At 67.7% G+C, this 26,314-nt stretch overlaps 1 protein-coding gene across 1 annotated transcript; it reads right to left on the bottom strand.

Moving 5' to 3' along the window:
* Positions 1 to 1,144: 1,144 nt before the first annotated feature.
* BAHCC1 (BAH domain and coiled-coil containing 1) lies at positions 1,145 to 24,385 on the bottom strand. The gene is given in 28 exon segments (XM_025141667.3): positions 1,145 to 2,291; positions 3,036 to 3,272; positions 3,966 to 5,095; positions 5,554 to 5,727; positions 5,803 to 5,925; positions 6,005 to 6,113; positions 6,395 to 6,470; positions 6,556 to 6,800; positions 6,872 to 6,979; positions 7,206 to 7,540; positions 7,628 to 7,792; positions 8,285 to 8,531; positions 8,614 to 8,725; positions 9,314 to 9,415; positions 9,852 to 9,988; positions 10,074 to 10,258; positions 11,442 to 12,149; positions 12,237 to 12,594; positions 12,680 to 12,870; positions 13,207 to 13,365; positions 13,457 to 13,665; positions 13,781 to 13,886; positions 13,954 to 14,420; positions 14,422 to 15,628; positions 16,033 to 16,155; positions 16,908 to 17,087; positions 22,998 to 23,259; positions 24,290 to 24,385. Coding segments are annotated over 27 exon segments (7,560 nt in total). The 5' UTR covers positions 23,158 to 23,259; positions 24,290 to 24,385; the 3' UTR covers positions 1,145 to 2,084.
* Positions 24,386 to 26,314: the final 1,929 nt, after the last annotated feature.

Genomic DNA, 26,314 nt, shown 5'->3' on the forward strand with positions numbered 1-26,314 from the left:
ATGGGGGGGTCCTCCTGGGGGTGCTGCCAGGTGGATGGAGCCCCTCCTTGGGATGGGGTCACACGGCTCAGCTCCTGGGGGGGGGGGGGGGGTGCTGCTGAACGGAGGTGGGCACTGCTGCGGTGAGCCCCGGGCTGTGCCCTTCTGTCCGTCCGTCCCTCCGTGCTCCACCTGCACGTCCATCTGTCTGTCCGTCCATCTGCTGCCCCGTCTGTCCATCCACCTGTCTGCCCGTCCCTATGGCCGTCTGTTCCTCCTTCGCCGTCCCCCCCCCCCTTCTCCGGCTCCGTCCGCCCGCCGCCAGGGGGCAGCACCGCTCCGTGCGCCACGAGTTGGTGCGTTCTCAGCTCCCGGCCCGTCCTCACCCCCCCCCTCCGCACCCCATTGCCTCCCCCCCCGGCTCCGCACCCCCTCCCCCCCCCCCCCAGCCCCTCCGCGTTGTTCACATCGCCCTCCCTCACCCATACGGCGCCCCAACACCTCCACGTCACCGCACCCCCCGCCCCTCTGCCGCCGCCGGGAGAGAAAGGGTTAACCGCGCCCGGGTGGTGAGAACAAAAGGGCTCCCCGCCAGCCAATGGGCGCGAGGCGCTGCGGCACGGCGCCCTCTGATTGGCTGCGGCGCGGCCAATGGCGTGCGAGCGGTGCCTGTCTGTCTTTCCCCACGTGGGGTGGGAGAGAGGCGAGCGAGCGCTCCGCTGCCGCCCTGCAGCCCCTGCTGCACCCTGCTGCATGCACACTGCACCCTGCTGCATGCACACTGCACCCTGCTGCACCCTGCTGCACCCTGCTGCATGCACCCTGCACCCTGCTGCGTGCACCCTGCACCCTGCTGCACCCTGCTGCACGCACCCTGCACCCTTCACCCCCCTGCTGCACGCACCCTGCACCCTGCAGCACCCTGCACCCCCCCTGCTGCATGCACCCTGCACCCTGCTGCACCTTACTGCATGCACCTTGCACCCCTCTGCTGCACCCTGCAGCATGCACTCTGCACCCTTCACCCCCCTGCTGCACCCTGCAGCCACTGCTGCACCCCGCACCCCTTTGCTGCATACCCCCCGCTGCATGCAGCCCGCACTGCTGCACAGCGCTGCGCTGCACTGCACGCACCCTGCACCCCCCCCGCATCACACAGAGGCAGAACGGTTCATATATTTATTCATAAGCCAAGTTATCAATAAAAAAGTTCCATACTAAAAGGCCTTTACATAGAGTTTGCTGTTCATAAAACCTTTATGTTTTTAATCCTTTTTTTTTTTTTTCCTTTTTTTTTTCCTTTTTTTTTTTTTCTCCTTTCCGGACATCACTTTTTTTTTTTAAATTCATTTTTTAATGTTTTTTTTTTTTAATTATTATTATTTCGCTGCTCTCCGGGCGGGTTTCGTATTTACTTATTCTTTTTTTTTAACTTTTTGTTGCTGTTGTTTTGTTTCCTCCTTTCATTTGTTTTTAGTGTTGACGACTGGAAAAGCCCCCCGCGGCTCTGTACACATTTACAGCGCTGGGGAAGGGGGAGGGGCGGTGGGGGGGGGGGCGGTGGGGCGGGGCGGGGCAGGGCGGGCCAGCGCCCCACGGCCCCCCCCCATATTGCACCGCAGCCCCCCCACCGCCGCACCCCCCCCCCCTCTATATACAGAGCCCCCCCCGCTGTCCTCATCCCAGCCAGGCTGGGGGGAAACAGTGCATGAATCGGACCCCCCCCCTCCCCCCCTCCTCCCCCCCCCCTCCCTCCCCGCGTTATTATTATTATTAATAGTTTAATTCTCGTCCTTTGTTGGCTGTCGGGTTGGTTGGTTGCTTTGCTTTTTTTTTTTTTCCTTGTTTTTGTTTTTTTTTGTTTTTTTTTTGTTTTTTCTCCATAAAACTTCCCGGAAGAAATAATAACAATATTTACACGCAAAATAAATAGAACAACACACCTGATTTCTGCTTTACCTGCTGGCAAACAGTCAGAGGTACTAAAGGGAAAGTATGGCTTGTGCGGGAGCCCCCCCCCCGCGCAGCCCCAGGGCCGGGCCGGGCTTTGCATAATGGCCGGGGGGCGCGGGGGGCTTCGTGCCCCCTCCCCGTGTCCCCGTGGGTCAGCAGAGGACGGGCACCCCGTCGGCGGTGACGAGGCGGCCGGTGGTGGGGTCGTAGGTGCCCGCCAGGTAATAGAGGTCCTGGCGGTCCTGGTACTTCTTGCTGCGGGTCATCTGCTCGTAGTGCTCCCTGCCCACCACCTGGCACTTGTGGGAGATGGTCTGCACGTCGTTCTCGTCCTCGTGGCACGACTGGTACAGAGCGTTCTGCGGGGACGTGGGGTCACGCGCTGGCACTCAGTGCACCGCCTCCATCCCATCCCATCCCATCCCATCCCATCCCATCCCATCCCATCCCATCCCCAAACCTCTGAGCATCCCATTCCATCCCATCCCATCCCATCCCATTCCATCCCATCCCATCCCATCCCATCCCATCCCATCCCCAAACCTCTGAGCATCCCATCCCATCCCATCCCATCCCATCTCCATTTCCAAACCCACACCCATCCCATCCCCATCCCCGTCCCCAAACTCGTGCCCATCCCATTCCATTCCATCCCATCCAATCCTATCCCCAAATCTGTGCCCCCTCCATCCCCAAACCTGTGCCCATCCCATTCCCCAATCTGTGCCCATCTCATCCTATCCCACCCCATCCCCAACCTTACCCCAAACCCAACCCCATCCCCAAACCTGTGCCCCATCTCAACCTCATCTCATCTCCAAACCTGTACCCATCCCATATCTCATCCCCACCTCCATGCCCAAACCTGTGTCCATCCCATCCCATCCCATCCCATCCCATCCCATCCCATCCCATCCCATCCCATCCCATCCCATCCCATCCCATCCCATCCCATCCCCATCCCCATCCCCATCCCCATCCCCAAACCTCTGCCTATCCCATCCCCATCCTACCTCATCCCATCCCACCCCATCCCCAACCCTACCCCAAACCCAAACCCATCCCCATCCCCAAACCTGTGCCCATACCACCCCACCCTGCACCTTGCCATCGCTCTGCCTCTTGCCCAGCTTGGTCTCCTCGGGGTGGTAGAACCACTTCACCTTCACCACCATGTTGCTGCCCCAGGACTCCCACATGCTCTCAATGCGCCCGATGTAGGGCAGGTTGGGCCGCCCGGCCGACAGGAAGACGGCGCAGTCCCCGATGCGCAGCGTCTCCTTGCCCCGCACGATGGCCTTATAGAACAGCTTCCGTGCCTTCCCCTTCATGCCCCGCCGCTGCAAGGAGCACACGGTCAGGGCACCGCACACCCCGACCCCACACATCCCACAGCACGCTCCATCCACCCTGCTCCTACGCACCCACACCACGCTCACACCCGGCACCCTGCACCCTGCAACGCGTCTGCACACCTGCAGGTCGTGCTTCATGCTCCATGCGCTCTCTTGAAGCACTGTGCACCCATGGATCCTACCCACTGCACTCTGCCCCATGGCTCTGCACACCCTCAACACCGTGCCCCATGCTCCATGCATTTGCTCAAAGCACTCCACCCACAGATCCTACCCCAGGCACAGTGTTCCATACACCATGCTCACCCCACTCCATGCACCTCACATCCTTCCACGCCACATGCATCCTTCTGCACCTACAGATCCCACACCACGCTCCAAGCACTCTGCTCTATGCCCCCTGCACCCAGACATGCGTCCACACATCCTGCACTCCCTCTCAGCCACGCACCAAGCACACTGCCCCACGCTCTCTGCACCCACACGCTGCACCATGCTGCAAACACTGTTCCATGCGCCCTGCAGGCTGCCATGCATCCATGCACCCCCAGATGCTGCTCTGAGCACATCGCTCCACGCGACACGCACCGCACACCACACGCCCACACACGGTGCCCCACGCTGCACACACTCACTCCAAGTGCCCCACTGCTCCGTGCCCACCGGGGCCGCCCGTACCTGCGTGGGGTTCCCCGACCACCTCCAGAGCTGGCGCGCGGGCAGGAAGGCGGAGATCTTTGGCCGGTTTTCCACCGAGGGCAGCCGCTGCCTCCGGGAGAACTCTTTGGCTTTGGAGAAGCTGAGGGCCTCCTTGCGCTTGAGCTTGGCCTTGGGGCCGGCGGCGGCCGCCTTGGTGAGGAAGCAGCGCTGCGGCGCGGAGCCTTTGGAGCGCAGAGCCTCGGGCTGCGCCAGCAGCGCCGGCACCGGGTGCGACAGGCAGGTCTGCAGCAGCAGCGCCGAGTCCTCGTCCTCCGAGCTGTACGACGAGTCCTCGTTGTCGGAGGAGCAGAGGCTGGAGGTGGAGATGGAGCCGGAGCTGGAGGAGGTGGAGGAGCCCGAGGAGGAGGAGGACACCGACAGGCGGGTCATGAAGCGCGACGGCACGTCGGCGCCCAGCCCGCCCGCATCCTCCTCCTCGTCCATGTCCGAGTAGGAGCTGTGGCAGTCGCTGTCGCAGTTCAGGCTGAACTCGGCCTGACCCGAGTACTTCCGCAGCGCCAGCCCCACGGGCAGCGGGTGCACGGCCGCCCGCCCCTTCCTCTCCTTGCCCAGCGCAGAGTGCGCGTAGCCGCTGGCCAGCGGCCGCTCCAGCTTGGCCCCGAAGTCCTTCTCGCCCAGCAGCAGGGCCTTGCAGTTCTTGTTCTTGGGGGACGTCACCCCTTCGTGGTCCAGCTTCACCAGGAACTCGCCGCCAGCCCTGCGCCGGCCGCCTTTGCCCATCTCAGCCTCCAGCCGCTCCGCCTTCTTGCAGCGCAGCAGCTTCTGTGCGGCCGGCAGCACCAGCCCGGCGCCGGCCCCGAAGGACGCGTAGGAGCTGGCGATGCGGCTGAACGAGTCGGCCCCGAAGCCGTTGCCGAAGACGGGAGCGGCGACGTGGTGGTGCACGGGGAACAGGGCCTCCTTGGCACGCAGCTTCTTGGTGCTGCCGTTCACCTGGAAGAGGTTCTGCAGCACGGCCGTGCCTTTGCTCGCCGCCTTCCGCTTCGTCTGCGCCACCGCCGACCAGCTGAGCAGAGGGCCGCCCCGCCGCCCCAGCGGCTCCCCCAGCGCCGGCGCACGGCTGCCCGACAGCAGCTCCAGGGCTTTGCCTGCGGGGGGACAGCGGTCAGAGCCTCAGTTCCGCACTGCAGCCCCTCCTGCTGCGTCCCTGCCTCTCCTCCCCACGCCTGCATCTGTCCCTGCCTCCCCTCTCCCTGCCCACACCCAACTGCTGCTAACCTTCCCGTTGCATTCCCCTCCTTCGCTGCATCCCTCCACGCCTGCATCCTTGCATCCCCTCTCCGTTCATCTCCTTTCCACGCACGCATCTCTTCTCCCCGGACCCCTCCATCTCCCCCCCACGCCCACCTCCCCACATCCGCTCTCCCTGTCTCCTGCTCCCCTCCTCCACGCCACCATCCTCACACCTTCCTCTATTCCCCCACACCCCACCAACTCCGACGTCCCACCACGCTGCACCTCTGCCCCTCCCCACTCCCCCCAACATCCCCTCCCTCACGGCCGCTGATTCCCAGCCGCCCCATACTTACACCCCCCCACCCCATACCGCTTTTCTCCTTGCAGATCGCCTTCTTGCCCGAACTCCTGGGGCCCTTGGGGCCGTCGTGCCGCTCGGCGCACAGCCCGGGGGGCAGCTCACCAGGGGAAGCCACATCGCCACAGGAGCGCTTGTTCCGCCGGCACGAGCTGGACACCAGCAGCGCAGGGGATGGCTCTGTGCCTGCGGGCAGAGCGGGGCTCAGCGCTGTCCCCACACCCCCACCCGCCGTCGCCATCCCATCCCCGTCCCACTCACACTGGATCTTGAAGTCAGGCGGCAGCAGACGGATGTTGGACACGGCGATGTGCCCCGTGTCCCCATCATCGAACTCCACCATCACCGCCTCGGGGTCGTCCTCCTCCTCGTCGCTGGAGGAGCCTGCGGCAGGGCAGGACGTGGGGCTGGGGCTGGACAGGGCCGTGCCCCCCACCCCGCTGCCGCCTCCGCCGCCCCTCACCTCGCACCACGTTCCCCGGGTACAGGCAGCGCGACTTTTGGCTCCAGTAGGCGCAGACGCGGGTGCCGGGAGGAAGGCTGCGCCGTGACTGCGGCCGCACGTCCAGGACCTGCGGGGAGCACCGGGCTGTGTGAGCCCCGTCCCCATCCCCATCCTTGTCCCCATCGCCATTCCCCCATCCCCATCCCTTTAACTAAAGGCTGGACCCGAAGAGGTGGGACGTTTGCGCTGCGTGAACTTGGAAGGTTCCTTTCAATGGAATCATTCCATTCCATGCCGTGCCATTCCATTCCGTCCTACCCCATGCCATTCCAAGCTGCTCCACATCCGTATCCTTGTCCCTGTCACCACTCCTACCTCCATCCCCATCCCATCCCCATCCCCACTCACCGCCTCCTGCAGCAGCTGCTCCTGTGAGTAGATGCGCTGCCGGTTCCCCCTCTCACCCTCGATGATGATGCTGTATCTGGAGAGAGGGGGGCACAGAAGGGCTCAGCACCGCCGCCCCCCACCCCGCAGCCCTCCGCCCCGCAGCCCCCGGCCTCACTCACATATCAGGGGGCTGAATGGTGCGCACGCTGCCGGCATACAGCAGGCTGTCCTCCTTGGGGATGAGGATGTGCAGCCCGTCCCGCAGGTCCTCCTTCTGGATGGCGCAGGTGTGAGGTGGGGGGGAGCGGCGCCCGCCCGCGCTGCCCTCCTCCTCCTCCTCCGAGAAGCTGCTGTTGTCGTCGAAGTCGAAGTCGTCCTCCACGGTGAAGCTCTCCAGCAGCTTGCTGACCGCCCGGCCCTTGCACTGCGAGACGGGAGCTCAGTGTGGGTGGGGGGCACGGGGATGGGGGCACGCTGTTTGTGGGGGCTGCTCACCTGCTTGCTGGCCACTTTGCTCTTCACCTTGCCCAGCTTCTTGCCCTTGCTCAGGATGGTTTTGGCACTCCGGGGTGAGAGGGCCAGTGAGAGGGCCCCGTTCTTCCGCTGCAGCGTGGGGACAGGGGGCTCAGACCCATTGGGGAGGGGTCCCAGCACTCAGCCCTACCCGAGCCCCACCGACACGTGCATCCCTTGTAAACCCCACGCCCTGCAGTCCCTCCGCCATTCCCAGCTCCATGGGCACCCCAACCCCCCACACCCCGCCGTCCCTCTGCCACCCCCAACAGCACCGCCACCCGATGGCCCCCCGCACCCCCAGCCTTGCACTCACCCGCAGTGCTGACTGCAGCACTTTGCTTTTGCGCGTGGCCTTCTTGAGCCGCTCGCTGGCCAGCCGTGCGCCGTCCTCCCTCGCCGCGAAGTGCCGGGGGTCCGCAGCTCCAAACAGGCTGCACGCGGAGGGGGGGGCGGCAGAGCTGGGGCCGCTGGGGCCGGCCGCCCGGAGGCTCTCTTTGGGTTTCGCCTTCAGCTTCTTCTTGCTGCCGCCCTCCTCGCAGCCGCCCGCTTTGCGCCGTGCCGGCACCTTCTCCAGCTTGCCAGCCCCCGGCTTGCCCGGCCGCCGCTTGATCTTCACCTCGCCCTCAGGGCTGCCCAGGAGGCACGGTCCTGGGGGGGGGGTGGAGGGACAGGGATCAGTTCCGTCCAGCACCGCTCAGGGGTCCCCCAAACCCCATCCTCCCCAAGTGCTGTTACCTAGCAGCCCCTGCCTTTCCTTCTTCTTCTTCGCCTTCTCGTTGGCTTCCATCTTCACCACGGAGGACGGGGAGGGCCCCAGCACAGCCATGGGCACGGAGGGCAGCAGAGCCAGGTCAGGTTCGTGGTCCCCATCATCGCTGTCCGAGTCCTCGTTGTGCCCATCTGCACGGTGGGAGGACAGGGCTGAGGGACCCCTTGTGCCCTGCAGTGGCCCCAAGCACCCCACTGTGCTGGGCAGGGCGAGAGGGGGGTCCCAGTCCTTGGGGGTACCCGGGTACAAGCGGCCCCTGAGCTGTGCGTGCAGCCTCCATGTAGCAGCAGACCCCCAATGCAGCAGTCCCTGCACTGCAGCAGTCCCAGCCCCTTGCTCCATGCACCCTCTCTGTGCTGTGCAGCTCACTGTACGCCCCCAGCCCCATGTGGGATCCCCCCAAATAATGCAGGATCCCCTTCAGCCCCATGCCAGACACCCCAAGCCCCCTGTGGGGCCATCCTCGCTTCATGTGGGACACCCCAGCCCCATGCCAGACCCCTCCAGGCCCAAGTGGGACTCCCTCAGCCCCACAAAGGACCCCCCAAACTCCATGCGAGACGCCCCTCAGCCCCACGTGAGATACTTCCAGCCCCATGCAGGACCCCCATCCCTCTCCTTACCTTTGAAGCCAGGGACCTCGCGGGGGTCGGGCTCCTGGGGCTGATACTTGGCCGTGCCCTTGGAGCTCTTGGGGCGGGACAGCTTCTTCTGGATGCGGCCACCAGGGTTGGGCTCTTTCCGTCGGAAGGGGCTGATGCCAGCAGGGAGCCCTTTGCTCTTCACCTTCTGCTTCAGCTGCGACACTTTGTGAGCCACCTTGCAGGCCAGCTTGCTCTGCGCGCCGCTCTTCTTGCACCGCACCTTCTCCTGGAGAAGCGGATGGGGACGCTCAGGATGGGCGGCAGCCCCTCGCCCCGCAGAGCCCGGCCCCGCAGCGGGGTGCACTCACCGCAGCCCCGGCCATGGCTCCGTACTGCTGCTCCAGTTTGCTGCGCTTCTTCTTGGGCTGGGGCTCGGCGCGCAGCTCGGCGCACAGCAGGGACAGGCTGCTCTGCACCGCCCTGCGGGAGCGCGCCGTGGGCACCCACCGTCCCCCCTCGCCCCGCACACCCCTCCTGTTTCCCCCCCACCCCCACAACCTTCACTCTCTTAAATGTTTTGTGACATAAAACCTCCAGATTATTATTATTATTATTTTTTTTCTCCTCTGTCTTAATTGAAGGAACCATTTAGTGCAGATTTAACTATTATTACCAAATCATCGGGCCTGATGCCGCGCACGCACACACACTCCAATCGTGTTTGGACTAGCTCGGAGGATTTATGCAAATGGGCCTGTCGGGAGAGGCAATTTGTAGCAGAGAAGGACAATTATACAGGGCCCGTGAGTGTGAAAACGACTGCGCCGGGCGGCTAATGGATAATAATAAAGCGCCGGCAGCAATGAACACCACTGCAGCGTGACCAATGACTTTATACAGCACAGATAAAGAGGCTTTTATGCAACGCTGCTCCCGCGTCCGGGCGGGGGGAGGCCCCGGGATGGAGCCCCCCCGCAGCCGGGGACGGCCCCACCACCCCCCTCATAGGGCCGGTCCCCTCTGTCCCCAGCGCGGGGACAGGCGGGCGCGCACCCCCCGCTCACTCACTTGACCTTGCGGCTCTCGGCCCGGCCCAGCGTGCTGCAGTGCTTGCGCTTCCTCGGCCGCCCCGGCCCGCGCCGCGCCGGGCTCCGCGAGCTCTCGTCGCGCCTGCAGCCGCGGGGCGAGACCGGGGGGCAGCCTGAGCCGGGCTGAGTACGGCCGCAACTCGGTGCACCGATGAGCGCCGCCCGCGCGATGCTCAGCGCGGCCCCCAACTCACTGCGCTCCTGGGCGCCGCCCCGAGCGACGCCACGGGGCTGAGAACGGCCCCCAACTCATCGCACCGCCGAGCGCCAGCCGTGACACCACCGGGCTGAGCGCAGCCCCGACAACTCATCGCACCGATGAGCGCTGCCCTTGCGGTGTTGCCAGGCTGAGCGCAGCCCCGAACTCATCACACCGGCGAGTGCTGTGCCTCGATGCCGTTGGGCCGAGCACTGCATCACACTCATCGCACCGGTGACGGCCGTGCAGCCCCCAGTCCCAACCCCAGGGCTGCACCCCCCGCTGTGGGATGGGGATGGGGATGTGGATGGGGACCTACTCGTGGTCATGCCGCCGCTGCAGCTTCACCAACTCGCGCTGCTTCTCCTTGTAGCGCCGCTGCAGCTCAGCCAGCCGCATCCGCACCTCCACCTCCTGTGTGTTGAGCTGCTCGATGGCCGCCTTCAGTGGGCACACCTGGGGACGGGGACACGGCCGCTCACCCCGGGCACGGCTCACCCGGCACGGCGCGGTGGTGCGGGGTGGGGGGACGTTCACTCACCGCCTTGGTTTTGGGGGTCCAGGTGTACTTGCGGCGCGGCACGCGGGCACGGGGCGGGGGGGAGGTGGGCAGGGGGCTGAGCGCCGGGGGGCTGCCCTCCCGGCTGACTGCCTCCACCAGAGACCAGGCAGCTGCCACCGTGGCAAGGTTCTGTAGGTTGAAGGCCAGCAGGTCCTCGTCCTCCCCTGCCGAGAGCTGAGGTCAGCGGGGATGCACCAGGACCCCCCGTGCCATCCCAGCGCATGCTGCACTGGAGCGGCATCGACCCCACGGGTGGGGTCAGCACCCACGGGTGGGCTCGGGGAGCACTCCGAGGGGGTTTGGGGATCTGGGGGCACGTAGGTGTCTGTGGGCTACAGGGTGCTGCATGCACACGCTGCCACAGCGCATCCACAGAGCATGGGGATGGCACAAAGGGCACAGTGTGTCCCCAGGGTGCTGCAGGGATGGGTGCATGGCAGCGGCCAGCAATGAACTCATCGGTGCACAGAGCCAAGGCCGGCGTGGGGAGGGACGCGGTGATGCACCCCAACCAGAGCCCCATCTGTGGGAGAGGGCTCCATGGGGACTCCACGGCCCCCACACAGACCCACAGCCCTATAGCAAAGCACAGCCAGCACCGAGCACGCACGGCCCCGCGGCCACCCGCCCACTGCAGAGGCGCTGGGGAGGTGCCAGGGCCTTCCCTGCAGGGGCCCCCGGGATTCCCTGGGGAAGCCGAGCTGGGAGGGAATCCCGGCGCCTGCCTGGAGCCAGCGCTGGAGCAGAGCCCCGAAGACGGCCCCGGGCTGTGAGCAGGGCCCTGCTGTCGGGCACTGTGCTGCTGCTGCTGCACACCGTGTGCAAAAGGCACGTGCAGCCCTGCACAGCAAAGACACGGTTCAAACACACACAAAGCCCTGAGCTGCAGATGCTCGGTGCAAGCATGCAAAAAGCCCTGCACTGCAAATGTACGGTGGAAACACGCACAATGGCCTGTGCTGCAAACATACAGGTCACGCACACACAGGCTCTGTGGTGGAAACACGCACACGGTCCTGCTCTGCAAATACGTGCACGGTGCTGCACTGAGAGCATGCACAGCTCCTGGATGCAGCGCTGTGCTGTGAAGGCACACAAAGCCCTGCACTGCCAGCACGGCATGCACGTGGCCCTGCACTATGAATGCACGCTGCGAGCGTGCACACAGCCCCTCCCCTGCTGCACAGCACGCGCTCTGCCAGCACAGCCCTGCACACATGCTGCAGCCCCTCCACTGCACGACCTCTGTGTTGCATGCACTGCACAGAGCATCCCTGGGGGGCACCGAGGGGCACAGCAATGGGGAGGGGGCACAGCAATGGGGAGGGGGCACAGGGGGCCACTCACCTTCCATGGCCAAGTCACAGCGGCGTTGGCGCAGCTCCAGTTCGGCCAGCTCGCTGAGCAGTGCGATGCCAGGCAGCCCCACAGTGCAGGGTGCAGGAGAGGGGGGTGCTGGGGGGGGCTCCCCGGGGGACCCCAGCGCTGGCAGCTCCCCCAGGTCGATGCCGGCGGCGATGAGAGCCTCCAGCCCTCCTGTGCAGCACTGCTGCCTGCTGGGTGCACGGCCGGGGCCGTCGCCCTCCTCCTCCTCCTCATCACAGCTGCCCTCCGGCCCTGAGCCTTCACTATCGCCTTCTTCCTCTTCTTCATCCTCCTCCTCTTCCTCCTCCTCTTCCTCCTCACCATCCGGGGGGCCCAGGGGGGAGGATCTCTCCGTGGGCGCCGGGTGCTGCTGCTCTACAGAGCTCTGCTCCAACACCGCCGCCGTTTCCCTGCACACCCCGAAGTTCTCCTCTCCTGGCACAGCGCCCGGTGCCGCAGCCAGCAGCAGGTGGTGTCGGTGCAGCACGGCACCCGGACCCTCGGCTGCAGCCCCCGCGGATGGCAGCTCCTGCGCAGCACCGGGCTCCTCGGCCGGGCTGAAGGTCCGTGACTGCTCGGGCTCAGCTGGTGGGGAGCCCGCCTGCATGGTGTCGGGGTCGGCGGGCTCGGCGGGGGGGACCTCCGAGAAGCCCATGCTGGACGCGGGGTAGCTGTACCCTGGGGGCAGGTCTGCGGGGAGCGAGTGATGCTCAGCGTGAGCTCGGCGCCCATCCCCGCCCCTCCTCCTCCTCCTCCTCCTCGCTGCCGTGCCCCTACCTGGCTCCAGGGACTTGGGGTAGTCCCGGGGCGGCTGTCCCTCCCCACGCTTGTCCTCGCCGTCGCTGCCCTTGCTCTGCACGGGGACGGGGCTGTCAGCCGGGGAGCGCGGGGCCACGGCGGAGCTGGCGGTGGGGCAGACGGGTAAAGTGCAGGGGGCCGTGGGGAGCGCCACGGGGCACTTGGCCGGGTGCCGCAGGGCCGGGGAGTGGCAGCAAGGGGACAGCTTGGGGGGCCCAGGCGCCGCCGAGGACATGGCCTTGGCCGGGGGGTTTAAGGCAACTGCTTTGTGAGAGGGCTTGAGGGGCTTCTCGGGACCCATATCCTCCAGCTCCAGGGGCTGCTCCTCCGGCTTGCGCTGCGGGGAATGAGGTCAGCATGTGTCCCTGCAACACATCCAGCCCTGCATCCCAGCCCCACGTCCCACCCCATCCCCATGGCACCTGGACGTGAGCCTGGCGCTGGATCTCGAGGGCCTGGGCCGCCCGCTGCTGCTGCAGGGCGTAGAGCTCCTGCTGCCGCAGGAACTGGGAGCGCGAGTACACAGGCAGCTGCCCCGTGTGCTGCAGGTGGGCGCCGGGACCCCGGCCTGGGTACATGGGGGGCCACAGTGACGCCTGGTCCATCACGTCAGCTGCAAGCAATGAGAGGGGGGGGGAGGAGGAGTCAACCGCGGACCCGAGAGAGGGTCATCCTGCAGACCCCGAAGGTGCATCCCCTCCCACCCTGCACCCCCCAAACATACCTCCCATCTCCCACCCTTGCAGCACAGCTGCACCCACATGGACTCCCCCATTGTCAATCCCCCCAGAACAGATGAAGACCTTGGATGGGGCCATCCTGCAGGCCCTAAAGCCGCACCCCCGGAATCCCATCTCTCACCCCTTCACTCACAGCATCACCCCAAGGCCCCCACAAGCACAAAGCGAGGGTGCCCCGCAGTCACCCCCCCCACACCCACCAGCCTCACCCAGCGTGTGGGGGGTGCCGTGGGCGGGGGGCTCGGTGGGCAGGATGACGAGCTGGGTGGGGGGCTCCTGGGAGAGGGGGAAGACGGGCTGCATGGTGCTGGGCATGGAGGCGGGGAAGGCGGGTGGCAGGTTCTGGTGCAGCGCGGGGTGGCCAATGCCTGGGGAGGGGGGAGAGGGGCAAAGGGGGGCTGTCAGCAGTGGGGTGAGGGGGGCAGCCCCATGCTCCCGCATCCCCCCTGTGGCACCGACCGTAGGAGTGCCCCCCCATCCAGATGGAGGGGCTGCGGGTGCGGGGCAGCCAGTGCGTGTGCGCCGGGTGTGCGTGGGCAGCCGGGTCCCCCCCGAGCTGCCCTGCTGGCAGCGAGGAGCCCCCCGCCATCATCAGGTGGGGGGTGAGGTCTCCGGGACAGCCCCCCGAGGGGTGCATCCGTGCAAACTCCACGAGCTCCTTGTTGTCCCTGCGGGGAGAAACGGACCTCGGTGGCACAGAGCACCGAGTGGCACTGCGCCACGCTCAACTGGGTGATGCCGCAATGGGAACCCCACGCCCATCCCTCCCGCTGTGGCACTCACTGGAGCAGCAGCTCTCGTCCCGGCAGCCCCAGGCGCTCCTCGCAGAGCCGTCCCCTCTCCTCCTCTGCCTCCAGGTCGATGACGTGCATGGGCCGCGCGGTGCCGGCTGTGAGAAGACAGAGAGGTGAGCACGGCCCCAAAGGGACCCCCAGCCCCCCTCCGCCAGCCCTTACCTTTGATACCAGCGGCCGTCCTGCCCTGCCGGCCGGACCCACTGCCGTAGGAGGGCTCGGGACGGCTCAGCGTATCCTTCTGCCGTGCCACGGCCACGGCGATGCCCACAGGCGGCTGCCGCACCTCACCCTCGCCGTGCCCCAGCTCGTGCTCGCGGCTTCGGGCACAGTCCGGCAGCTCCGGCTGCCCTTTGGCCGGGGGGGGGAACTTGGCATCCTGGTGGGCGCAGCTGCCCTTGATGCCGCCCAGCCCCACGAAGGGAGCGGCCTTCTGACCCACGATAAGTGCTTGGTTGCTGTACTTGAGGAGGTTCTTCATGGCCGAGACCTCATCCGGTGGGGTGGGCATATCCTGGCTCAGCACCGAGCCCTGAGTCATCAGTGCAGCCTGCTGCAGACCCGTGCCAAAGGGGTCCAGGTAGGAGCCCTTCCTCTCCTCCGCCATGCCCATGGGGGGGGCCCTGGCCCTGCACGCCCCAGGGGGGCAGGGGGGGTGCGGTGTAGCCCAGCGAGTTCAGCTCCAGAGCTTTGCGCTGACCCTCAGACTGTTCCGCCTCGGCGCCGGTGCCGTGCTGCTGGTGCCGGATCCGCGCCACCTTCTGCGGGGGGGGCTCCTTGGGGCCCTTCTCTAAAGTGCAGCAGGAGGGGCCCAGCTTGGCGCCCAGCGGCTCGCCGTGGTGTGGGGCGCGGGCGCAGTCAGGGGCAGGCGGCACCTCGAAGTACCCCTTCTCCAGGGCACCCTTGGGCGGGGGGCCGAGGGCAGCATAGGGGGTCCCCTCGGCCGCCCCTCCACCACCACTCCCCAGGTACTCCAAGCCCTTCAGCCGCGCGCCGGGGCCGCCCCACTCCATCCTACGCTCGGCTTTGCCCTCAGCTTTGCCGTGGTGGAACGCAGCCCCGTAGGCAGCGCCGGGAGCCTCGGTGTCGCCGTGCCGCTCCTTGCCGTCGGCGCGCTCCATCCCGCAGCCCTCGGCCGCCACCTGGAAGGAGCGGCTCTTGTCCGTCAGGTGTCCCACCGAAGGCACGAAGGTGGCACCGCTCAGCTTCAGCTCCCGCCCGCCCTTCTCCGACAGCGGGCACAGCACGTCGGGGCCGGCGTGCAGCTGCAGGCAGGGGAAGGAACCCGCGGCCGCGGCGCCGAGCGGGGCCGGACCGGCGGGCACGGCGTAGGACACGGCGTGGTGCAGCATCTGCCGCCGCTCCAGGCACTCGCCGTACGCCGGGGGGGCTTCGGGGGCGGTGGGCTCACGGCACGGCTCCTTGGCGCAACGCACGGCGCGGGGCAGAGCGCTGCCGGCACAGCTGGGAAGCGCGGCGCGGCCGTCGCCCTCCAGCCCCTTGGCACCCAGCAGGCAGGAGGGCAGGTGCTTGGCGCCCGCCCGGGGGGGCAGCCCCTCCTTGCAGTGCCCCTCGGGCGGCACCGGCAGCACGGCGCGGTGCCGCTCTTTGCCATCGTCCTCCGGCACCCGTTCCTTGCCGTCCGCTTTGCTCGCCTTCTCCTTGGCCGCCAGGAAGCGGTCGTAGTCCTTGGGGGTCTTGGGCAGGGGGCCGGCGTCGCGCTCGCGGCTGCAGGAGCCGGCGGGGGGGCCGGGGGCGGCGCGGGCGATGCCGGGGAAGCCGTGGCCGGCGGGGAGCAGAGCGGGCTGGGCGGGCAGGTTGCGCAGGTAGAAGTTATCTGTGGGGAGAGGGGAGCGGGTCAGCCCCTCCAGCACGGCGCTGTGCGTGCGCCCGCAGCCGTGCCAGCGCCCCACTAACGAGGGGAGGAGCGTGGGGAAAGGCACGGCCTAATGAGCTCCATTACCCACCCAAACAATGTTCCCTATTAAGCGCCCGCCACAATATTTTGAAAAGCGAGAGCGGCAGCTGGGACGGGTGCCCACCACCCCATGCCCACTGCGCTGCTCCAACCCCGGGCACACAGCACCTGCTGCAGCACCGGCCCTATTGGGGCACCCGGGGATGGGCACCGCGCCCCTGCACACGACACCGGGCCCCGCAGCCCCCACGCTCCAGGATGAGTCCCCCACAGGCACTGCAGTGCCATCCCCAGTGCCACCCCGGTGCCACCCCGGTACCTGCCTTTCTGGCTCTCGTAGAAGCGGTGCTGGCTGTAGAGGACGTTGCTGTTCCCGTGGTGGTCCAGGTGGCTCATGGGCAGGAAGGTGGATGCCAGGCTCCCGGAGAAGCGGGGGTACCCCGGCGCTGTGGGGTGCAGCGGTCAGGGGGCCGCTCGCTGCACGGTGCCACCCATGGTGACGCACACACATGTGCCACACGTGCACCTCTCCGCGCACGCTCTGCCCTCACCTTGCCGCTCACGGGCCATGACCTCATCCCAATATACACCCCCTGCTCAGGGCAACCCGGCACAGCGTGGAGCTCCCCAGCCGGGCCGAGCCGTCCGTCAGCCGCGTGTGCTGCCCAGTCCCCCCCGCCCCCCCCGGCGCAGCACGCAGGCCCCGGCACGCCGGCAGCCAGCTGGCAGCCGCTCAAACTACCAGCTGGGCTGGGAGCCAGGGCCCCGCGCCAGCACCACCGCCCCACACCTTAACTCTGTCGGCCCCCGCTCAGGTGGGGTCGGGGCAGCGGCGTGCCGGGGGGACACCGCAGGGCCGCCCCCTCCCACCGCAGCCCCAATGAACCGCAGCTGCGGCTCATCACGGCACAGTGGTGGTTCCCATCATCCCAGCTCTCCACTGCACATGCAGCCCCCAGGGGTCCCGCAGCACCTCCGGCATCCACGTGCACCGCCAGACTCAGCACCACAGAGCGCCCATCGGTGCCGTGAGCTGCCCGGGCCTCAGCCCAGCTCTGTGTACGGTGCTGGGGGACAGCACCTTCAGCTGCAGCCCCGCAACAAGTCCAGCATGCAGCACACCGAGCCTTGTCCCACCCCGGGGAGGGGGGTCTGCGGGGCATGCTCCCCTCAGCACAGCGCCCGGGTGCCCACTCACCTTCATGGGAGTGTGAGAACCAGATCTGGGAGGTGCCGGAGTGTGGCCCGCGGAAAGCCGGCTCTGGGGGGGAGGCGGTGGGGCCCGAGGGGTGGCTGGGGGCCCCTGAGCCCAGGCTGCCACTCAGGAAGCTCCCCATGAAGGACGAGGCGGGTGCACTCCCCATCAGTCCGCTCCCTGCTGCGGGGTGAGAGAAGACAGTCAGGGGGTGCCCTGAGCCGTGCCCTGCACCCACATCCTCACCTCCCGCTGCACTGGTACACCCATTCACCCCTTGCCCCTGCACACCTGTGCACAGACACCTGTTGTAGGGCCACGTGTGCAGCATCCCTTGTGCACACGCTGCTTGTGTGCACACAGCTCCTTGTGCACACACACATCTCGTGCACACACACTTGACCACACCTCCCCAGTGTGACTGCAGCTCACACACACACCGGGGTGTGCAAGGCACAGCAGAGCTGCACGAGGAGCACCCACGCCCTGCCCCCGTGTGCGCATCCCACACACGTGTGTGCAGCTCTGTGACCCCAGCACCGAGCTGCTGTGGGCAACCCCTTGCTGTGCCGTGCTGCGCCAAGCCAGGCAGATGGGGCACACAGAACCGTGCTGCTCCCAGTGGGGCAGCTGCCAGCCGCAGCAGCCGGAGCGCTGCCAGTGCCTGGAGGGCGGTGACACGAAGGCTGGGGACATGGGGACAGCCGCCTGTGACCAGGGCACGGCTCCTTGGAGCAACACTGGCGCAGCAGCATCAGGTGCTGCCTTGTAGTGTGCACGTGTGCGTGTCCACGCACACGTGTGCAGGAAGGACAGCACAGCGGAGGACGGGGAGGGCAGAGGGCAGCCCCCACCCTGCGGCCCGGGGGGCACCGAGCGCCCCGCAGGGACACCCCTGCCCCGCTCTTTGGGCCAAGCTGTGAGGTCATGGTGGAAACATCGCAGCCGGTAGCCAGCAGCCCCTCCACGCTTGGCCCCGCTCCTGCCTGCATGTGTTTGCCGACGTGGGCTGGCGGGGCTGAGGCCGCTCGGCCCTTCCCTGGCTCGGCACGGCTCGGCACAGCTCGGCACGGAGGACCGGGGCTGGCCGCCCGCCCGGCCGGTGCAGGAAGTGATGCTTTGCTTTCTAAGCCTGCCCACGCTCCCCGGCTAATCCCGCCGGGATGCCTCTGGGATGAGTGTCGGGGATGTGGTTTCAGGCAGCTCTCTCCTTCCTGCGCCGGCCGTCGGGGCCGCGTGGGTCGGGGGCACGGCCACAGCCCGCCATGGCCCTGGGAACGGCCCCCCCACGCCCGGGTCGGGACGCGGCACTGCGGTGACGGAGCAGAGGGACCGCGGCGCAGAGCTGGGAACGGCGACGCAGTGAGCTGGGCAGGAAGCCGAGGGTTCCAGAAGGAGCCTCTTCTGGAAGCTGTGAAACAGGCTGTAAAAAACACAGCGCGCACGCGGGGTCGGAGCGCACCCTCCCTGCGCGTCCCACCCATGACTCACGCCCCCTGGCACGGATGGGTCCCCAGGCGCACGCAGGCCCCCACGTTCCCACCCCGCTCGCACGCTCAGCTCTGCTCGAAGCCCTTCCCACGGCCTCGGCTCTCCCAGCACAGGGCTGCGGGATGAGGGGCTGCTGAGGCCGTGCAGGACTCATCTCACCCCACAGCCACGCAGCACAAGGCGGTGGGTGCCATCCCGCAGCCCCACGGCCGGGAACTCCCTGGCATCACTGCCCGTACCCCGAGGCCAGCGCTGTGACTCAGCCCTGCGGGCACCGCTCCCGGCTCCGCACAAGCACCGAACGCCTCACACCGGCAGCCAGCAGGGCCAGGACTCGGGGCACGGCTGTGGGGTCATCCCCGGTGTGCCCGCAACTGTGCCAACCACGGCACTGCACGCGGCCACTCGTGTCCCACTGCCACTGCAGCGCGAGCAGGGAAACCGAGGCACAGTGGGGACGTACAGTCGGATACGGGATCCCCCAATGGGAGCTGGACTGGACAGAGGAAAGGGTTAAAAGCGGAGCGCACCGCACCGCGTTCTGATCCCATTCTGATCCCCGGCCAAACCGCGGGGGCCGGGAAGCCCGGGGGGAGCGTGGGGGCTTTTCTGCAGGACAGCCCCGAGCCACCACCGGGGTCACCGCAGCGCCGAATGCGCCCGGCCTCAGCGCGACCCGCAGGGACGGGCAGCGGGGGGTCAGGAAGGGTGTGAGCCTCCCCGGCCCCGCGCTTCGCCCCCGCGCCCAGCCCGGCGCAGATGGGAATGTGTTGGGAAGACGGAAAAGTTTCCCCTGGTGGTGCGCGGGGCCGCAGGAGCGCTCCGGCCACATCTGCTGCGGCCGAGCCGCTCGCTGGGCGCCCGCCCGGAGTGGGGCGCGGGGCCACGGGCACAAAACCAAAGCAGCGCTGCCGGGAAAGGGAGGGGGTCCCCGGCCATGCTCCCACGCAGCATCCTTCCCTCCCTCCCTCCCTTCCTCCCTCCCTCTCTGGGAAGGCCCCGGCTTTTCCCACGCCCCACTGCTCCCAATCCCACCAAGGCAGGGGGGTCACGCACACCGTGCCCCTGTATAAGGGTCACCCCCTCCCGCCCCCCTCGGGACGCAGCGGGGGCACAAGGGCAGGGGGCTGGAACAGGGGCGCTGCCCCCAGGATGCTGCCACCGCGGTGTCCCCGGGGCTGCCCCGCGTGCGCGGCTGCGACGTGCGCACCCCGTGGGGTAGGGTTACTCCCTTGGCTATTTCAGGGCTGGAACATTCCTAGCGGGGCCGAGGCTGGGGCTGCACACCGAGATGCGGGGCTGGAGGGGACCCCCCCCCGCCACTGGGGTCACCGGGACAGCACACACGGGATGTGGCGCATGGGGCTGAGGGCACAGCAGAGCCCTGGACCCCTCTCTGGGGACACCCCCCCTGCACGGCCCCATCCTCATCCCGGCACGATGACAACACCGCGGTCATTAATAACCCCTTGTCTGCCAGACAGTCCCAGAGGTGCCACTCCCAGCCCTGGGGACCCCACCGGGAGGTGCTGCGGATGCCCCCCCGCACCGCATCGCGCTCCCCTCCGTGCAAAGCGCTTTTTAACCCAACGTGGCCCCTTTAAATATTTGGCAAATAGCAAATAAGTGTAATATAATTTCCCCGCCGTTATAATTTAAGATTAATCCATATTGTTATGGCACTAAATAAATGCTGTAATATTGAAACGCCGTTCAAATTAGCTTGACAGAGTGCCAGAAGTACAATTAAAATGTTATCCGATGGGTAATCACAAGGCAGTCTCTCCGTGCTAAGTGCCACTTGCAATCTGTCGTCTTTTGACGGAGGGAAGGGGAGGACGGAGCAGAGCAGGGGCTGCACGCCGTGTCGGCACACGCTGCTCCATGCACGCCGCTCACGAGGACGGTGCACGCTCCTTGCACGACTGGAGCACGCCGCCCGGTGCACGCTCCTTGCACGCTCGGCACGCTGCTCGGCGCACGGCCGTTGCGCACCGCGTACCCCCCAGCTGGGGAGGCCATTTTGGGAGCAGCTCCGTGCCCTGCGATAGGACGGGGCCGCGGGGAAGCCAGGAAGGTGCAGGGGTGTCCGTCCCCCCACCCGGCCCCATTCACCCCACGCCAATTCCCTCAAGCAACGCGTTAGCAAACCTCACCCTACGCACGCACGGGGGTCTCTGCGCACAAAGCAGAGGCGAAGGGAGCAAAGCACTGCGCCCCTCCCATGGGTGGCTGCCGGGCCCAGGACACCCCCGGGGGTCCCAGCGGGGCCGGGCGCTTCCGGTGCCGGGGTTGGAGGCACAGCTCCGTGCCCATCTGTTTCGTTTTACGGAGCGGATAAAGAAGAACTCCAAGAATGAGATTATTGGGTGAGTGTTTATTTACCCGCTATCGCGGGCAGGAGGGAGGGGCTGCAGTTCAAAGCCCGTGCGAATCTTTGCAAAGTCACTCCATCGCCAAATCTGCTGTTTTTACGTCCCGCCAGCACTGCCCGCTCGGCTGTCGCGCGGCGCTGCCGTCGGTATGGGGACACGGGGCGGCTGCGTGGGGGGGGGCAGAAGGATCTGAGGGGTGGGGGGAACTGCAGCCCCGGGCCCTCCCTCCGGGCTCAGCCCTGAGCCCCCAGCGCTGTCCCCGGGCCCCCCGGCCCACGCCACGGGGTCACCGCCTGAGCGCCGGAGGACAAAGGAGGGATGGAGGGGGGGAGGACATGCAGCCACTCCTCCCCCCCCCCCCCCCCCCCCTCCCCGGTGGATCCCAATCCCAACCCGTGCACAGACGAACCCAGCGCAGACGAACCCACCCCAGCGCGATTCCACGGCATTCGGGTTTCTCGGCCTCCTGCTTTCCTCCCCCCCGACACGTGTGTGCTCTCCACCCCCCAACCCCGCAGTAATCTTCCGCAGAAGTGTCACTAATAAGGAGTAGACAAGTTAATCTCAAAATCTGTTTTAACTTTGACACCTACTTTTCAGAACGCAGAGCAATCCCAGCACCGCAACCCCCACGGCCCCGGAGAGCTCCAAGCCCGGCCTCGGGAGAACCCCCCCTATGCCCCCCATCGTGGGGCCACAAGGCCGAGCAGGAGCCCCCCCGGCCCCACCTGCTTTAGGGCCCAGCCCTGACCCAGCGGCGCCGGGGCGAGAAATGCAGCGCTCGGCCCGAGGCCGGAATGCAGCGCACAGCTGTGGGGAGGAGAGCGCAGCAGCGGGGCTGCAAACTGCGCCGCAGCAGCGGGGTGCAAAACGGCAGCGGGGCGCAAAGCAGGAGGAGGCTGCAGAGCAGCAGCGGGGCCACGGAGCACCGCCAGCACCGCGAACCCGGACTGCGTGGCTGGGATGCAGAACGGCACCGCACGGCCGGGCTGCAAAGCGGCACCGCGATGCAAACCAGCGCAGGGCTGCAGCCCGGCCCCGGCACGGCCGGGATGCAAAGCAGTGCAGGGCTTTGCAGTGTGCCCGCGCTGCAGAGCGGTCGTGCTGGCAGCACAGCACCGTGCCGCCGCGCCGCGATCCCGGCTGCGGGTTAATCCATAAATACATCAGAAGGGCAAAAATCGCAGCCCCGGTGCCGCTCTGGCCGCGTTTCCCACCCTCGGCTCGCCCTGGGGGTGCTGCCCCCCCGCCCCCCTCGCCCCCCATCCCCATATCATTGTGGCTGAGCCCCCCCGGCCCGTCTCACACCGCACTTCCACATCCAAAAGCGGCCGCCATCCGAAGCGCCGCTCCGCCGCAGCCGCGCGGCCCTCAGCGACGCCTTTCACCCAACAACGCCACAACATTATTTCCCCCCCCACGTTTTTTTTCTTTCCTTTAAACCTCCCTTTCTCGGGGCTCCTTCCAAACCCCCCCAGCCCCGCTCAGCGGTGCCTCCTGGGAGCTGTAGTCCGACCCGGAGCCATTTGGGGAGCGCAGTGCCGGCGCTGCTCAGCCCCGCGCGGCGGCGGAACGGCTGTGGCGGCGGTGCCAACAGCGCCGAATATTTTTAGCTCTTTCTGTTGTTGGCTTTGGCTTCTTTTTGCTTCTTTCTTTCTTTCTTTTTTTTTTTTTTTCCCTCCTTCCCCCCCCCCCCTTTTTTTTTTTTATTATTATTGTTTTTTTTAATAAAATCACCGTCATCATCATCATCATTCGCGCTGCGGTATTTTTAGCCCCCACTCCGCACTACACCCCGCAGCACCGCTCCGCTTTCGGGCTCCGATGTATTCCCCCCCCCACCCCCACCAACCCGGGGCCACAAAGCGAAACCGTTCCGGAGGGGTCCGTTCCGCACCCCCCCCCCTCGCCCGCAGCCCCCCCGGCGCGGCCCGGCCGTGCCCCCCGCCCTAATCCACGCACTAATTGTAATCCCATTACAGCAGAGCGAATTCGAGCCGGGCAGCAAAACGGCGCCGGGGGCCGCGGCTCGGTGCCCCCCCCCCGCACCGCGCTCCGCACCGCGCACAAAGCCGCGGCCGCGCTCCGCCGCATTCTTTTTCCACCGCCCATAACGGCGCCGTTGTTCTCCCCGCAGCACCCCGCACCCCTTTTTATAATATCGCTATGATTATTATTATTTTTTCCCCCGAATTTATCCCCCCCCCCCCCCGACGCAGCCGCTGACCTGAGTGCGTGGCCATGGAGATGGGCGCGGGGAAGAACTTGGCGGGCTGGAAGGGGCCGGGGGGCGCCGAGCCCGGGCCGCGCCCCGCACCGTGCCGCTGTCCGAGGCCGCCCCGCTCCGGCAGCAGCCGCGGGGCGGGCGCGAAGTCGCGGCCGTCCATGGCGGGGCCGGGCCGGGGCTCTCAGCGCCGCTCCGGGCCGGGCCGGGCGTTGCGGGGCCGTGCAGCGCAGGGCCGGGGCTGCGGGCTCATGGTGCTGCGCTCCTGGGGAAGGAGAGAGAAAGCAGAGCGTGAGCGCGGCCTGCCCGCACCGCGACCCGCACCGCGACCCGCACCCCGCCGCCGGATTTCCCCGCAGCCCGGACCGCACCGCGCGGCCGCCGATTTCCCCGCCGCTCCGCGGTTCCCCGCCGCACCATTCCGCGCTCGTTCCGCCGCTGCCGGCGCGCCGTTCCCCGCTTCTCCCGGTCGGCGATCGCGGCGGTGCGCGGTCCGTAATTTCCCCGAATCTCCGCGGATCCGATTTTCCTTCCCCTCCCGCTTCCCGGCCCCCGTTTCCCTTCTCTCCCCGCCGCACCACCCCTCGTTTTTCCGCTACTCCCGCCGCGCTCTCCCCGTTCCGCTGCCGTTCCCCGCCGCGAACCCCCCCGCCGTCCCCGCTCCCCGGTGCGCCGCTCGGCACGACGCGGCCGCGCTCCCCGGAGCCCCGCATCCCCGCGGCGCCGTCCCCGGCTCCATCAGCCCTTCTCCGGGGCGCTCCTTCCCCTCCGTTCGGTGCCCGCCGCTCGGAGGCCGCCCGGTGCGCGGGGCCCGTCGGGGCATTGTTCTCGGCGGCGGCGGCGGCGGCGGCGGGGCCGGGCCGATCCCGCGGGGTGGCGGCACCGGGGCCGGGCGGGCGGCGGCGAACAAAGAGGGAGAGCGGAGCGGAGCGCGGCGCCGGGACCCCGCGGCCCCTCCCGAGCGCGGAAGGCGGCGGGGCGCTCGGCGGGGGATTGGGGAGCGAGCGGAAAAACGTGCGTTTAAAAATAACGATCAGCATCATCGGAACGGAATAAAAACCCAAACGCTACGAATAAAAAAATAAAATGAAAGCGGCGCCAGAAAACAAAACAACCGAACAACCAAAAAAAAAAAAAAAAAAAAAAAACAACCACAATTTTTATTTTTAAACGCGCAAAAAAAAAAAAATTAAAAAGCGCAAAAAAATATATATATATAAATCGAAATAAAACGAAACCCCCCCCAAACAACAACAACAACACCAACAAAACCCCGTTTCATTGCAGTTACTTACGGGAGGGGCGTTCCGCGCGCGGGGCGAGGGCACGGCGAAGCGGCGCGGGGCGGCCCTGGCGGGGTGCGCACAGAGCTCCGCCGGTGCCCGCGCACTGCCCATGCACCGGCTGTTCCTGCAGAAAGGGAGCGGGGGCCCCGCCGCGCCTCCCCGCCCGCCGCGCACTCCGCCGCGCGACGCGCCCCGCATGCTAATAAGCGCGTGCCGCGCGCGCGCCCCCTGATTGGCCGCCGCGCGGCGCTCGCGCCCCGCCGGCCTCCCCCCCCCCCCCCCGCTCCAACCCCCCCCTTTTCCTCACCCCCCCCCCCCGTTCCTCCCGCACCCCTCCCGCGCCCTCTCCCCCCCCCCCCCCCCGCCCCGCGGTGCGTTGCGTCAGCGCCGCCCCCCAATAGGCTGGCGCCCCGCCAGGGCGCTGCCAATCCGCGCTCGGTGGGGGCAGCGCCGCGGCCCGGCGGCGCCGAATTCAAGCCCGAAGGATGAATGGGGGGGGGGGGGGAGGCGGGTTGAGGCGCGCGCGCGGGAGCGCGGAAGGGCGCGCGCGGGAACGCGCGGGGAAGGGAGCGCGCCGCCCCGCTGCCGCCCGCCCCCTTCCCCTCCCCGCCGGCTTCGCACGCGTGCGCCGTGCGGCGCGGTGGGGGGTTGCGTTGCGGCGCTGGGGGGGTTGCGTTGCGGGGGGGCAGCGCGCGGCGTTGCGCTGCTGCTGCGTCGCAACCTCCCCCCGCAAAACAACAACCGTAAGGAGCCCGTTTGTTTGTGCCGAGCGCTCCTTCCGACGGGGAGGGAGCGGACTGCCCCGTCCCGCGGGACAGCAGGCGGTCCCCCCCCCACCGCCCGCACCACTCCGCGCTCCGCAACCTCTCAACCCGCAAACCCCGACCCGCGCACTCCCCGCCCGGCCCCGCTCCTTTCTCATCCCCCGCCCCCCCCCTCGGCCCCAACCCGGCACCGCGAGGGTTAACCACGCCGCTCTGCCCTCCCCCCCCCCCCCCCCCCCCCCCCCCCCCCCCCCCCCCACCTCCCGCCTCCTCCTTCTTTCACTTCCGCGCGCGCGCGCGCGCCCTCGCCGGCGCGCGCGCGCGCCCCCCCCGTCCTCCTTCCCCCCGCCCCTCCGGGGGCGGCGCGGATTGGCCGCCCGCCCGCCCGCCCGCTGCCAATCACGCAGTGTAAACACGGCGCCCATTGGCCGCGCGCCAGCCCGCCCCGCGCCGCCCGCACCGAGCGAGCGGCGGCCGCGCGGTTTCAAGGCGGCCCGCGGCCCTGCGATGAAAGCGGAGCGGCGGGGCCGTTTCCAGGCTCCCCTCCAACCTTCCCCCCCCCCCCCCCCCCCCCTCAGTCCTCTTTCCCCCCCCCCCAACCCCATCCCCAAACCCTCCCCAGGCGGACATCGCCACCGCGGCCCCGGCAGCGGCGTGCGGGAGATGGAAGGCGGCGGGCGGCGGGCAGCCGGCGCGGGAGCGGTGCGCGGTAACGGAGAGCCGCGTACGGCAACGGGAGGAACAGTGCGCGGTGAAGGGAGGGCTGAGAACGGTAACGGAGGGGAACGGTGCACGGTTACGTATGGAGGGTTAGGCGCGGTAATGGGGGAAACCGCTGTGGGAGGACTGTGGGTCGTAACCGGGGAGGACCGCGCACGGCAACGGTGGGAACGGTGCGCGGCGACGGGAGGGCCGTGCGGGGTGACCGGGGCTGTCCGTGCGCCGTAACGCGGAGCCGCGGCCGGGCCGTTGCGGGGCCGTTGCGGGGCAGTCGGTGCTCAGAGCTCAGCGGAGCGTCGGAGAGGCGCCGTGCGGAGGCACCGCTCCCCGCGTTCTGCCTTTATCCGGGAAATAAAAGCGTTGAAACGCGCGGATAAATCGCCCCGAGCGCTGCGCGGAAGGCGTTGGGGCAGCGGGGAGCGCTCCGTTACCGCACAGCGCACCGGGATGAGCGGTACCGAGCGGGCAGCGGCCGCCTCAGCCCCGACGGCAGCGGGGACGCGCGGGGGAGCGCAGCCCCAGAACCGCAAAAAGCCCTTTTTCATTCCTT

Source organism: Gallus gallus, chromosome 18 (assembly GCF_016699485.2).
Source record: "Gallus gallus isolate bGalGal1 chromosome 18, bGalGal1.mat.broiler.GRCg7b, whole genome shotgun sequence".
Classification (NCBI taxonomy): Eukaryota; Metazoa; Chordata; class Aves; order Galliformes; family Phasianidae; genus Gallus; species Gallus gallus.